Below are 14,828 nucleotides of genomic sequence, written 5' to 3'. Positions count from 1 at the left end.
CTGGGCATGTGGCTCAGCTGGTCAGTACTTACCTAGCATTCAGAGCCCTGGGCCCGATTTCCAGCACCACACAGACTACATATGATGGCACACACCTGCAATCTTAGCACTTAAGGCAGAAAAGTCAGTTCAACCTTATCCTCAGGTTACATACCAAGTTCAAGGCCAGTCTAAACTATATAAAGACCTTATCTCAAAAAAAGAAAGGAAAAGAAAAAACAACAAACCACAAAGCTAGGCCTTTATAGTGCATGCCTCTGACTAATTCTGGAAGGAGGTTGATCCAAGAAAATCACCACAAATCTGTGGCCAGGATGGAACTACAATAATAAATTCAGCGACAGCCAAAGAGAGCTACAAAGCAAGAGTCTGTGTTTTGTTTTGAAAGAAAAAGGGAAATATGGAAATATACATGTGGCCAGTGACATGGCAGCACTTGCTACCAAGCCTGATGATGACATGAGTTTGATCCCTGAAATTCAAGTGGCAGAAGGTGAGAACCAATTCCTACAAACTGTCTAAATTCTTCAAGCTCACACGTATATATATATATACATACATACACATACATGCACACACACACACACACACACACACACTACAATTTTTAAAAATAAAACATATTGGAGGAGAAAGACAGCACACCTAGTGTTAGGTCTGAAACTCCAGACAACTGTGCACAATAACGTATCTGGGAACAATAACATATCAAGGTGGACACTGGCCACCAAGTTTGCAGGCCTCCCCGAGTCCTCAGGCCCCACCTGTTACATGTGATGGCTGACATATTCCAACCCCTACCCTACACATCTCCAGCCCAGCCCTTCTCTACATAATCCAACCATTTTGGTTACCTGCCCTTTTGGTCTAACCCTTAATCTTTTTTCCAAGATTGCATCTCTAGGTGGGCAGCTCTCTCCCCTTCCCTCTCTCCATAAGACCTAGCTCAAGGTCATGTTCATTCTAGACTCTCCCATGTCCCTGCCTCTGGCTATGCTCTCCCCTTTATCCACGATAAACTTTGTCCTCCCCGGAGCAGTCATGTCCTTCCTTTTTTGTTTGGAGGGGGCATTCAAGACAGGGTTTCTCTGTGTAACAGTCCTAGCTGTCCTGGACTTGCTTTGTAGACCAGGCTAGCCTTGAACTCACAGAGATCCTCCTGCCTCTGCCTCCCAAGTGCTGGGATTAAAGGCATGAACCACCATGACAGATGTCCTTTCTTATTTCTTTACTTTCATTCACCTAGTGTAAAAGTCTGAGACTCAATTAAGGATGGCCACTGCAGTCACTTCTGAGGGAAAAAAAAAAAACCTATTAAGCACCAATCCATAGGAAAAGGCAGAACATTATGTTGAACCAAAAAGTCTCACATAACTTGGCTGTTTTGACTGGTAGGAAGATGAGTTACTGGAATTAACCTTATTTGATTTGGGATTTTTTTTTTTTCTTTTAGCAACTAATTTTTCAAGGTTGGAAACAAAAAGGGACGTATAAATAAGTACTTCTTCCCTTTCAGCTACTCTACCCAACTATTTGTACATTTTTCCTTTGATTAAGTGCAATTAAAACCAATGAACAAATGATCACTATAAGCACATTTAACTCTGACCCACAAATCATATACGATATAAACTATTTAAACAAGGTGGTTAGCAGTGTAACAAAAATCAAGATAACAGCCCCGGCATCATCATAACAAACAAAAAATCAAAACATCAACATAATCTTTCTGACTGAGAGTATAAATTATTCCTTCTAAATTCCAAATCAGAGATATAGGAAATTTGTTTTAAAAAACTATGTTAGGTTTAAGTAGAAAAATTCAATGCCCAAGTAAACTAATCATAAAATATCCCAAAATCTATACTCATTCTAATAGAGGACATATCAGTCAAAAGCTACCGAAATCCTTGTTCCTTTATGGCAAAGGCTGGTGTTTCCAAGGGGAAGATTTCCGACTGCACAAAAAGCTCCCGCACTCTTCGGTCAATGACTTTGCCATACTGAGCCCCAGCATCCAGAATGACAACAGCTCCTTCGTAGTGGTAACAGCCATCCTTAAGATCTCCTCCAGCATTCTCTGGCTACAAGCAAAACAAACAGAAGTTCTTATTTACAAAGTCTGCATTACTCAGAGCTAATGAGATGGTAATCAGGAAAAGAGGTGTAGCCAATCCTAAAGATGTGAGTTTGATCCCTGAGGCCTACACAGCAGAAGAGAGAAGCAATTTCTGTAAGCTGTCCTCTGTCCTCCACATGCATGCTGTGGCACACAGTGTCTCCACACACACACAAAAAAAGTTTTCACTTACACTTTTTTAAAAAATAGAAGACCATAGAGGGGACTGGAGCTCCACAAAAAGAGCAACAGAACCAAAATATCTGGGCACAGGGATCTTTTCTGAGACTGATACTCCAACCAAGGACCATGCATGGAGATAACCTAGAACCCCAGCACAGACATAGCCCATGGCAGCTCAGTGTCCAAGTGGGTTCTCTAGAAATGTGAGCAGGGACTGTCTCTGACATGAACCCAGTGGCTGACTCTTTGATCACCTTCTCGAGAGGAACAGCCTTACCAGGCCACAGAGGAAGACAATGCAGCCAATCCTGATGAGACCTGATAGGCGAGGGTCAGAGGAAAGGGGAGGAGGACCTCCCCAATCAGTAGATTGGGGAGGGGCATAGGAGGAGAAGAGGGAGAAAGGGCAGGATTGGGAGGGGACGAGGGAGGGGGCTACAGCTGGGATACAAAGTGAATAAATTGTAATAAATTTTTAAAAATTTTTTAAAAATCCAAGCAGTTAAATTTATGCTGCATCTCTAAACTACGGACTCAGAAGTTCTTTTACGATGTTCGTATACACTCACACATGACACCTGAACATGTGAGTACAAGCTGCTCTTGTAACTGTTGTGGTCACTCCTACTAATGTGCTTTATAGACACCGTCAAGCAGTGGGACACGCAAACAATCCTGTTCTGCTGGAAGTTCTGATTCCTGCCTGGTATGCCAGCATTCATGTTACTTGTGCCTCCTCTGGACAATAAGTCCCTAAGAAAGGGTCTCTCTGTGTAGCCTTGGCTATCCTAGACTCATTTTGTAGACCAAGCTAGCCTCGAACTCAGAATGATCTCCTGCCTCTGCCTCCCTGAGTACTGTGATTATAGATGTGCCACACCTATAATCCCAGCACCACACCTGGGGGACCTGTCTTTTTTAAGAATTTATTTTTAAGATTATAATTATATCATTTCCTCTTTCCCTTCCAAACCTTCCCATCTACCCACCCCTTGCTCTCTTATACATTAAAGGTCTTTTTCTTGTTACATATATATGTGTGTGTGGCTGTGTGTGAGTAAACATATCCCCTAATATATGAATACAACCTGTCCATACAATGTAATTTGTATGCATATGTTTTAGGGCCATTTTGTGTGCTCTTATCTAAGGAAGGCTATTTCTCCTGCTTTCAGAATTCCTTAGTTGCCTAGGAACTAAACAAGCAAGCATCATGAATTAGCCTGTCTATTGGTGTTTTCCTTGTTCAGGTTTTGTTTAGGCTGTCATGTTAGTGACCCTTTCTGGGTACAGCTTTTGACATTTCTCGGAAGCACAATCTGTAACCTAGTCTTTATGATATACATCACTCTGAATACTTTTTTTCCAGGTGTATGAGAGTGTTGCCTGCATGTACCCCCATGTGCAAGCATGCCTGGCCTGAGGAGGTCAGAAGAGGCCCTCAGAACTCCTGAAAATGGAGTTACCGCTGGTTTTAAGACGCCATGTGGGTGCTGGGAATAGAACTTGGTCCTCTAGAACAGCAGCAAGTGCTCTTGAGAGCTGAGCCATCTCTCTAGCCCACTACATGATTCTTTTGCTTTGGACATTAAAATATAATGCATACTTTAGTTTCTTTCTTTCTTAATAAGAGGCTAACTAAGGAAAGAAAGACACCAGAAAGGAGAAATCACTTAGAGTACTCTAGAGGTAAGCCTAATAATAATAAACCCAGGATATCTCACATTCTGTAGGGTAATAAGCTCACAGATAAACTGAGAGAAATGTTCACATTTAATAGAAAACAGCTTTTATTTGACTTTTTAAAAAAACCCAACCTAGCTTGGTTAGGATGTGGCTTAGTTGGTAGAGCTCTTGCCTGGAATGCAGAAACTTGAGTTTATCTCCAATACAGCATAATCCCCAGTTTGACATAAACAGAACGTTGTGATGCACAAGGTGATAGAGGTTAAGGGGCTCAGTGCTTCAAGGTCATCCTCAGATATATATATCTGGAGTCTATCCTGGACTACATGAAACCTTGTTTCAAAATAAAAACAAAATACAATTCCAACCTCATTGAATCCAAAATCTACATGCTGAGATTATGTGCCTGTAGATTTCTGTATGTTTATCCTATATTATATGGCTAATCCCCACTTATGAGTGAGTGGGTATATAGCATGTGTATATGGTATAGTTCTGGTTCTGGGTTACCTCAGGATGATCTTTTCTAGTTCCATCCATTTGCCTGCAAATTTCATGATTTCCTTGTTTTTAATAGTTTAATAGTATTCCCAACAAAATGACAGCCTACAGACTGGGAAAAGATCTTTACCAACCCTACATCTGTTGGGGGCCAATATCCAGAATATACAGAGAACTCAAGAAATTAAACACCAACAAACCAAATAATCCAATTTAAAATGGAGTAGAGAGCTAAACAGAGAATTCAACAAAGAAATACTGAATGGCAGAAACACTTAAAGAAATGTTCAACATCCTTAGTCATCTGGGAAATGCAAATTAAAATGATCCTGAGATTTCACCTTACAACCATCAGAATGGCTAAGATCAGAAACTCAAGGGACAACACATGCTAGAGAGGATGTGGAGAAAGGGGAACCCTCCTCCATTGCTGGTGGGAATGCAATCTTGTATAACCACTTTGAAAATCAATCTGGTGCTTTCTCAGAAAACTGGGAATACTGCTACCTCAAGAACCAGCTATACTACTCCTGGGCATAGATATGAAAGATGCCCTACCATACAACAAGGACATTTGCTCAACTATGTTCATAGGAGCTTTATTCGTAATAACCAGAATCTGGAAACAACCTAGATGTCCCTCAACAGAATGGATACAGAAATTGTAGTACATCTATTCTTAATAAAAACTTAAATTTAAAAAAAAATCCAAACTATCACCTATTTCCACAAACCAAAAGATGCTGTCACAATGAGTAACGGTCACCATCAATCTTGCAGAGCATTAGAAAGTAATACTCTATGCCAGCATCATTAAAACTAGGTTACAAATCTAAGAGACAGTTTGCTTGCTACAAAATCACAAGTCTAGGCTAAGGTAGTAGGGTACCTGACTAGTATGTGCAAGACCTAAGATTAGGGAGAGGATCAAGGCATGGAGGCTAGAAGAAAAGAAAGAGAAGCAGGGGAAACAAGAAGGAAGACATAGTTCAATAGACAGTACCTGCCTGGTCTTGCATATATACACACAGTAAAACATAACATTTCATTAAGCACATGTGGCCAGGTGTTGTTACCTGTGCTAAAAATCAGTAGATCTGCTGTAGGTAAATAGCAAATTATTCAAACATGTTTTTTAAAGTTTGGGGAGGACATCTAGAACAATTACCCAAAGAACTGCAGATTTGTAATTCCAGCACTCAGGAAATGAAGGTGGGAGAAATTTAGGAAAAACCTGAAATACATGAGACCCTCTCTTCTCATAACCCTCCAGAGTAAAAAGTCTTCACCATATTACAATGCATCAATAAAAAAAAAAAAAAAAAAAAAACTTCCACAAGGAGAGCAACAGAACAAGAAAATTTGAACACAGGCAACTTCCCAGAGACTCATACTCCAACCAAGGACTATTCATAGAGATAACCCAGAACCCCTGCACAGATGTAGCCCATGGCAGCTCAGTCTCCAAGTGGGCTACATAGTAATGTGAAGAGGGACTGCCTCTGACATAAACTGATTGGCCTGCTCTTTGATCACCTCCCTCTGGGGGGGAGCAGCTTTACCAGGCCATAGTAGAGGACAATGCAGCCACTTTTGATGTGAACTGATAGACTAAGATCAGAAAGGAGAGGAGAGCCTCCCCTATCAGTGGACTTGGGGAGTGGCATGCATGCAGAAAGGGGAGGGAGGTTGGGATCGGGAAGGGAGGTGGGAGGGGCTTATGGGGGGATACAAAATGAATAAAGTGTAATTAATAAAAAAAAATCTGGAAAAAAAAACTGAGATGGAAAAGGAGGAGGAGAAGGAGGAGGAAAAGAAGGGAGAGAGAGGAGGAGGAAAAAGAAGAAAAGCAGTTGGGAAAGGTGCATGCCTCTAATCCCAGCATTCAGGAGGCAAAGGCGGGCAGATCTCTGAGTTCAAGGCCAACCTGGTCTACATAGCAAGCTCCAGAACAGCCAGGGCTACGTAAAGAAACACTGTCTAGAGAAAACAAAACCAAAGATCATCATCTATGTACATGGATTAGAAAAAAAAATTCAGATAGTTAAAAAAAAAAAAATCTGTCCCACTCCAAAGACACTCCCACTTGGTTCCTAGAAGGCTTTTTGGAACCTAAGCCCATATTACAATAGTATTCTTTTTGTTTACTGCAAGTATATTAAAATGCTATGAAAGGCAAACTGAGCATTGCGGCTCACAGTCCTAATCCATAAGACTGGAGCTGGAGGAATGCCATGATTTCCAAGCAAGACTATTCTATAATGTGAAAACCTGTCTCCAAAACCATATATACTGGGGCTGGAGAGATGTCTCTGCCATCAGAAGCACTGGCTGCTCTTCCAGAAGATTCCAGGCTCAGTTCCCAGAAACCACATGGGGGATTACAACCATCCATAATTCCAATTACAAGGGTATAATACCTTCTTCTGGTCGCCACTGGCACCAGCCACCTACACATACACTCAGGCAAAATACCACTTTCTTAGTCTTTTAAGGCCAATGATAAGTACGGCCAAAAGCAACCTGGAATGGAAAAGGTATAGTTGTGGTCCATCATCAGAGAAGTCAGGGCTGGAACGCAATGCAGGAACATGGAGGCTGGAACTGAAGCAGAACCATAGAGGAACGATGCCTGCTGGCTTGCTCCCCATGTTTTCTTATACAACCCAGCACCACCTACCCACATCAAGAAAATGCCCTATTGACTTCTCTACAGGCAATCTGGGAGGAATTTTCTCAACTACTTTCCTATCTCCCAGGTAACAAAAAGCCAGACAGACACCCATCTACATAAAATAACATAATTTTTAAAAGTTTTAAAAACAGGCCGGCCAGAGATGGCTCAGTAATGAGCACTGGCTGCTCTTCCAGAGGATTCAGATTTCAGTTTCTTAGCATCCACATGGCAGCTCACAACTGTCTGTAATTCCAGTCCCAGAGGATCTGATGTGCTTTTCTGGCCTCCATGGGCACACTGACACATACATGTGGTACCCAGAAACACAAGCCGGCACACTCATAAACGTGTTAGGTGTGCCTGTGAATGAGTGCGTGTGTACTGAGGCCTTGGACTGATACTCTAGTTTCCACCTTGAAGGTGCTGGAATAGCATCTGTGATGGCTAATTCTAATTGCCCAGTTTAAGAATTAGTTTATTTTGTATCAAGCTTTTTCATTTAAATTTTGCATAATGCTGTTTTGCCTGCATGCATGTCTTCACCATGTGCATGCAGTCCTCACAGGGTCCAGATGAGGGCGTTAGATCACCTGGGACTGGAGTTACAGACAGCTTTGAGTTGCTCACCTCCCCTACATGACCTTGAAATAAAGTTCAGCTAATTCTCCTTGAACTCAAGTAGATTACAATGATCAAATTTCTCATCTTAAAAAAACTATGCTCATGCTCTCTGAGATAATTTGAAAGCTGGAATTGTAACTTTCTGGTGTGGCTTAATTTTGTGAAAACACTTTTCTCACTCGCAGTGTGTTCTAACACCGCATCGGACTCATCCATCAAGATGAATCAGTGAGTTATAAGATTCAAAATTAAAAACAAGTGTACAGAAGTGTGTGGTGAGATTATTCTTCAGAGCGCGACAGGTGCCTAGGTTTGGGAACACAGGTGCTACCTCACAATATTCATTTGTTCAATACTGGTTCTGAATGACAAGTACTAAACAGCCATTCACCAACTTGAGACCCTTAAGCTCCATGTCTGTAAGTGCTGAAATTATGCCTGGCTGTACGGTTTGGAGTTCCAGACACCGAAAGAGTAATAATTTAGCCAGTTTCCTAAAGCTAGGCCACAACAATGCACCGGGTGATACACACCTCGCTAAAGTAAATGACATTTCGGCACTGCAGTTTCCCGCCGACAACTGAATTTGTGTAAGTCATAAAGATCTCCAGGGAAAAGACGACTTTAACTCGGAAGGGAAAGGGGGCCAATTCTGAGGCCCGACGAGAAAGAAAGGTCTAAGGCTGGGAGTTGAAGGCGTCAAGAAGCGCCTCAACGGCCCAACGCTCTCGTGTCGTGGCTTACGCAGCCAGCCAACTTTTTCCAGCAGACCTCGGCTCCCAGGAAGAGACCCCAAAGGCAGGAAAACGCATCCCCCAAAACTAGCACGTAAATCGTGAGGCAGGGTGTTGAGGAGCAGAACCTGGCCACACTCTTCCCCTCCGAGGACGGCGGGAGAACCGATACAGAGCACACCTGAGAGCAGCAACAGAGGCTGCGGTCGGCGTGTTCTTCAGGGCCCCTCGGCCGCGGGGAGACAGAGGCCCTCACCGACCAGGTGAAAACACCAAAGGCCTGCTCGGTGCGACCGCCGCACGCGAGGCTCCGACCCCTGCGGCTGAAGGGCGTCGGTGCCCCTAAAAATCGCGGCCCACGGCCAGGTAGCCTCTGCGCTGGAACTCGGCGTCCTCGGCCCGGGGGCCGCTGCCGCCACTCAGATCTACAAACCAGCAAAGCCAACAAAGCGCCTCGGATACCGGAAAGCCGCGCCGCAGGCCGGGCTGGGTCTCGCCGAGCGTCAGTGCCCCGGCGGAGGGACGCGGTCGGACCCCCAAGGCCTTGCTCACGCTGCCGGAGGGCGGCAGGGGCCGCAAGCACACACTGACCTTGGAATCTCCGTTGCACAGGGCCATCGGGGATCGGCGCCGGAGGCGGAGACCGCTAGCGAGGCCTGGATGGGAGAGCAGCACAGCGCCGGGACCGGCTGACGGTGGCAAGTGTGCAGCACGGCAGCAGCTCAGAACGTGGCCGCAGGCCGGGGGCACAGAAGCGGCGCTCCGCTCCCGCCTCCAGCTTCCGCCCGGCCGCCTCCAACCGGCCCGCCCTCAGAGGCGGGGCCGCGCAAGCCTCGCCCTCGCCGTAGGTCCGGGAAGGGAGGCCCCAGCCTACCGGAAAGGAAAGCATTAACCGCGCAGCTGAGGCCAGGGTCGCCTTACCGAGGGGAGGAGCCCACGCGCTGGAATTGTCTCTCCCCCAAGGCCAACTCCCCCCGTCCCCCCCCAAAAAAAAGCAGTCGGAGGAGGCCCCTTGCGCTGGAGGGACAGCTGACTTCTGTGGCAGCTAAAGGCTGGAGGCACAAGGGAGCAAGCCTCGGGGACCCTCTGGGGTAGCGGGGATCCACTTGCGGGATGGAGAGTCAAGGTTTAGGTTCATCAAGTCTGTGGGATTTCAAAAAAACAAACAAAAAAGTGGGGTTGAGAGCTGCGTTGATTGGCAGCTCCAGCAGGCTGATCCTGGAGCTCAGTGTAGCAAACTGCTTTCAAAGGACTGTTTTCAGAAAAGGAACTGTAGTGCCTCCAGGTAGCTTCTTGGCAGCCATCAGGGCAAGTATTACTTTGAGACTGGTTATCTGAAAGACTGAATCTGGGTTGGGAGAAAAACAATAACAGAATCTGTAGCAAAGCTTCCTGGTTTACTCCTGAATATCCGCATCAAGGAAGCTGAGGCAAGAGAATTGCCACGACTTTAAGGCTCCAAGACCTTGTCTCAACAAAACAAAACGACTTTGAATAGTCACTTCTTTAAACAATTATCCATCTATTATAAAACATAACATTTGCTCTGCTGTGAGACTGTAGTTCAGGTATTGGGGAGTGACAGGCAAACTAGAACCGCCAGAACTTATTTTAAGGGTGTCCTGAGCTTGAGAATAGTGGAGGAGGACTGTTCTCACACATCTTTTACAAACCAGAAAACTAAGACGCAATAAAATAATTTGCCACTCAGGCAGTCCTATTTTTTTTGGGGGGAGGGGGGGAGTAGGGGGTTAGTTGAAAAAATGAGTTGAATTTTCCAATGCCATGATACTGGGTTATCTTGGTGGGTCTGTATGAACAATCCAGAGTGTAGTTAACTGATAGAACAGCTCAACTTACATAAACATCCACCCACCACCACCCAAAACCCCCAGGCAGGGCAACAGAATGGGATATGATAACTGCCATTAAGTATTGGCTATATACCACGTCAACCTCAAATCTTTGTAAGCTGCAAAATACATTTCGACTGGGTTTGGGCGTGGGGTGTAGAGACAGGTGGATCTCTGTGAGTTCTAGGCCAGCCTGATCTACAGAACAAGTTCCAAGACAGCCTGGGCTACACAGAGAAACCCTGTCTCAAAACAAAAACAAACAAACAAACAAATAACGGATTCATAGTGTTACAATCAGTGTGGCTCAGGCTTTTTTGTTTTACTCTTCCAGATAGGTCTTGCTCTGCAGACCAGGCTGACCTTGAATTTGGATCCACCTGCCTCTGCCTCCCAAGGGCTGGGATTAAAAGCATATACCACCACCTCAGTTTTTCACAATAAGCTGTAATTTCTCATACAGCCTACCTTACTGAAGAAATTACTTTCTATTTACTTGCTTATCTGTTTGTTGTTGTTGTTTTAAGAATGGATGGTAGCCAGCCACCACCTTTGAACACAGTACTTGGGAGGCCAAGGCACACACATCTAAGTTCCAGGACAGCCAGGGCTATACAGGGAAACCTTGGGGGGGGGGGAGGAAGAGATGACTCAGCGGGTAAGAACAAACCAATCATAAGGATGTGAGTTCAATTCCCAGCATTCACATCAAATCCAGGTGTGGCCACATTCACCTATAAATCCAAAAATGTGGAGGGCAGAGATAAAAGAAGCACATGGCTTACTGGCAACCAGCCTAGCTTCAGACTCAGTGAGAGAACTTGTGTTCAAGACAATAAGGTGGAGGTTGATAGAGCAGAACACCCAACATTCGCCCATGGCCTCTGTGCCTATAAACACGTGTGCACACAGAACACCACACACACACACACACACACACACAGAAATAAGAACTTCTAAAACTGTCAACAAAAAAGAATGGATAATGTGAATGAAGAAGCCCTACACTTTCTCAGGCATCCATGGCAGTTGGAGGCCAACCTAGGCTACACAGTGAGTTCCAAGATAATCTGGCCTACAAAACTAAGAAAAGGAAGTAAATGAAAGAAAAATGTTCAAAGGCTCTTGAGATCTCTTTTTTGAGCTTTAGATTCCTGTTAGGGGATGATAGTTAATCTTGGCTCTCTGGAATCAACTAAGAGATAAGCCACCGGGCACAAGTGTAATAGATTGTCTTGATCAGTTTACATGTTAGCACCATGTTCCCATGACACCGAGATAAACGGAGGCTCAAAGAGAAAAGTTTGCTTTTTTGATTATTTGACTGCTGGTTGTCTTTCTGTCTTGCCCTGTTGCTGCTGCTAATATTCTTCTTCACTGATGAGCACAGTTTTTCAACCTTCTAACGTAGACTGAAGGATAGTGGCCCTCCAGGAATCCTCTAGGTCCTCAGCATAAGACTGGAACTATTAAACCAGGCTTAGTGGTGCATGGCTTTAATCCCAGGCAGGCAGATCTCTGTGAGTTTCAAGGCCAACCTGGTCTACAAAGCGAATCCATCTCAGCCAAGACTACACAGAGAAACCCGTTCTTGAAAAACCAAAAATGAAAAAAAAAGAAAGAAAAAAGATTTTTAACCACTGAGCAATCATCTCTCCAACTCAGCACTCACATTTTATGTAATATCATGGTGTTTTTAAATGTTGATGTAATCTCAGTAAGGACTTTTTCCTTTCAGAGTGCCTCATTCAATCAAGATGCCACAAAAGAATTGCCTCAAAAGGAGCAGCATGACCCTACTTTCCCTAGGGACTGCTTCAGGGCTAGATGCTTTTCCTCAAACGGAAATGTCATCTTCCCAAACCTCCTCTTTTATCTGAGATACTCTCAATAACTGATACTGCCCTGATAAACTAAAGTTTAAAAGTCCAAGTAATGTATTATGATATAGTTCAGATGACAGTGGACTGATAAGAAATCCACAAACATCAAATTACAGGAAGCAGCCACTAGATGGTGGACTTAATTTATGAAAATGGAACCCAGGAAAAAGAACCAGAAGCCACAAGCCTGGCAGTAAATCACTCTTGTGCTTTTGAAAAATACTCTGTAAACCACAGCTGCAACTTCTTGCTATCTAAAATCTCAATGACCTTTGCTTCTCTAAGCCTAGTGCCTTTAGGGAACCATAGGACACACAATATCTTTTTTATAAAATCCTCCAGTAAACTAAATATAACCTTATTAGGATTTCTAGTAGTTAATAAAGAGCCGGGGGGTAGGGGGGCAACATACATTTTTCTTTTAAACATTTCATCTCAGATTCATTCTAAACTGAAACATAATCATCCTGATGATATGAAGTTAATAGATTCCAGTGTGCTGTTTAAAATAATCCAAGCTAACTCAATTGTGTTTGGTTATTTACAGGATGGCCAAGGGAGTCCTATCATATCAAACATTTCAGTGATCAAAACAAAAACAAAGTGGAGTAATCAATATTTTGGTAGAAGCTGTGTGGTTAACTAAATTGATCAAACTGATCCTTGGGATTTATTCTGGTTAGGCAAAGGATGACTAGAAAGTTAAATATAGGATCATACCCATGATCATGGTGACCCATACCTAGATTACCAGCACTCAAGAGACTGCGGCAAAGTTGTCCGGAGTTTCCAGACCAGCCTAGGCTACATAGTGAGGTCCAGACCAGCCTGGGTCACAATATTTAGATGCTGTCTCAAACAGCAATAATATCAACAAGAAATTCAATCAGATAATGGTCAAACCTACTAAACAAGAAATCTGCGGTGATATGACCAAAGTACAGGTTATATTTCAGAAGCCAAGCAAACTGGTACAAACCTGTAATCCTGCTACTTAGAAAGCAGAGGCAGAGGTGATCACTGCAATGCAAACATCTGGTCAATATAGTGATTTTCAGGCCAGCCAGGGCTGCACAGATAGACTGCATCTCAGTGTCCCTTTCCCATACAGACTTCTATTGACATGGTAGCCTAGAAGCTGCCTCCATGTTAGTTGGTGAAATAATCAGAATAAGAAAAAAAAAATACTTTATCCCAGAGAGAAAAAGTATAGAAATCCTTGAAGGAAGTGAAAAAAAAATACAAGAAATAGAGATAACACTGCACAAGGAGAGAAGCAAGCTGAGTGTGGCCAAACAGGTCCCTGGCCAGAGAGGAGACTGGGAAGCTGCTCTCCAAAGCAATGAAGAGGCTAGCCAAATGAAAGCTGTGCAGGCCTCCCTCAAGACAAGCCCACATACCACCCTCATAAAGTCTCAGACTCAGCTGAGGATTTAATAAGACAGTGATCTCTCCTATAGATAGGTCAGAGAAATGGCATTTTGTCATGCTATTTCACTTAAGAGAATGTATTATTTAAAAGCTGAGATATCTAAAGTCCTGATATCAGAGAACATCCATAAGTCTGAGGACCTTGATTTGGCCTGTGAGTAAGGGAGGGCCTAAGGAGACAGTTGTTCAAAGCAAGTAGGCCAGCCACAAGAAAACTGCAAATATAAAGAGGCTGGTACAGGCTGAGCAGTACACAGAGACACCATCCCTCTCAGTGGATACAGGTCCCATCCACCAAGAATTCCCTAGACAATGACAGTTATGAGCAAGAGGCCAGTAGTTCTGCAAGACAGCCATCTATCTGTCACTCATAGGTGTGCAGGAGAGATGACTGAGCATAAGAACATATGCTACTCTTTCGGAGGACCTGTTTTCACACCACATTGATTCAATTGGCTGCGATTCCAGTTTCAGGGGATCTCCTGCCACCTCCGGCCTCTAAGGCATCTGCACACATTGAGTACACACCCAGACAAGCAAACACAAACATACCAGACAGTTGTATGCTGCAGACCAGCCTCAACCACAAAAGCTGTGGGGACTTGGCTACCTGGCAAAACACTGGAGGAAAGTCTCCAGTACGCACATCTGCAAGGGCAGGATCTCTGCCATAGACAATCCAAAGGCCAAGAGGATTTTGGTGGTTTGAATGATAATGGCCCCAACAGGCTCATAGATTTGAATACTTGGTCACCAAGGAATGGCACTATTTGAAAGGATTAGGAGGTGTGGCCTTGTTGAAGGAAGAGTGTCACTGGGGTTAGGCTTTGAGGTTTTGAAAAGCCCATTCCAAGCCCAGAGTCTCTCTCTTGCTTCTGCTTGTAGAACCTGATCTGGAACTCTCAGTGCCTTCTCCAGCACCTTGTCTGCCTGTGCGCTACCATGCTTCACACCACGATGACAATGAACTAAATCTTTGAACCTGTAAGCTTCCTCAATTAAATGCTTTCTTTTGTAAGAGTTACCATGGGCACGGTGTCTCTCCACAGAACAAGGATCATTGTCAAGCCCTAAGATTTCATATCATTTGCCTTGTCTCTCCCATTTCTATAGATATGGGACAGCTACTCTATGCCTGTC

General features: G+C 44.0%; 1 protein-coding gene across 2 annotated transcripts in view; it reads right to left on the bottom strand.

Annotated features, from left to right (window-relative positions):
* The window catches only part of Gmps (guanine monophosphate synthase), a 39,512-nt gene extending 30,175 nt beyond the window's left edge, over nt 1-9,337 (bottom strand). The window contains exons 1-2 of one of the 2 annotated variants that reach the window (XM_060378388.1): nt 9,113-9,337; nt 1,903-2,084 (exon numbers count right to left, since the gene is read on the bottom strand). In XM_060378388.1, the coding sequence (XP_060234371.1) occupies nt 1,903-2,084; nt 9,113-9,139 (209 nt within the window). In that variant the 5' untranslated portion in view covers nt 9,140-9,337. The other variant, XM_060378389.1, reaches the window with a different exon arrangement.
* Between the last annotated feature and the right edge of the window lie 5,491 nt (nt 9,338-14,828).

This window comes from Meriones unguiculatus, chromosome 2 (genome assembly GCF_030254825.1).
Source record: "Meriones unguiculatus strain TT.TT164.6M chromosome 2, Bangor_MerUng_6.1, whole genome shotgun sequence".
NCBI lineage: Eukaryota > Metazoa > Chordata > Mammalia > Rodentia > Muridae > Meriones > Meriones unguiculatus.
Note: the sequence above shows the minus strand (reverse complement) of the source record. Positions and strands in the feature narration are given on the sequence as shown.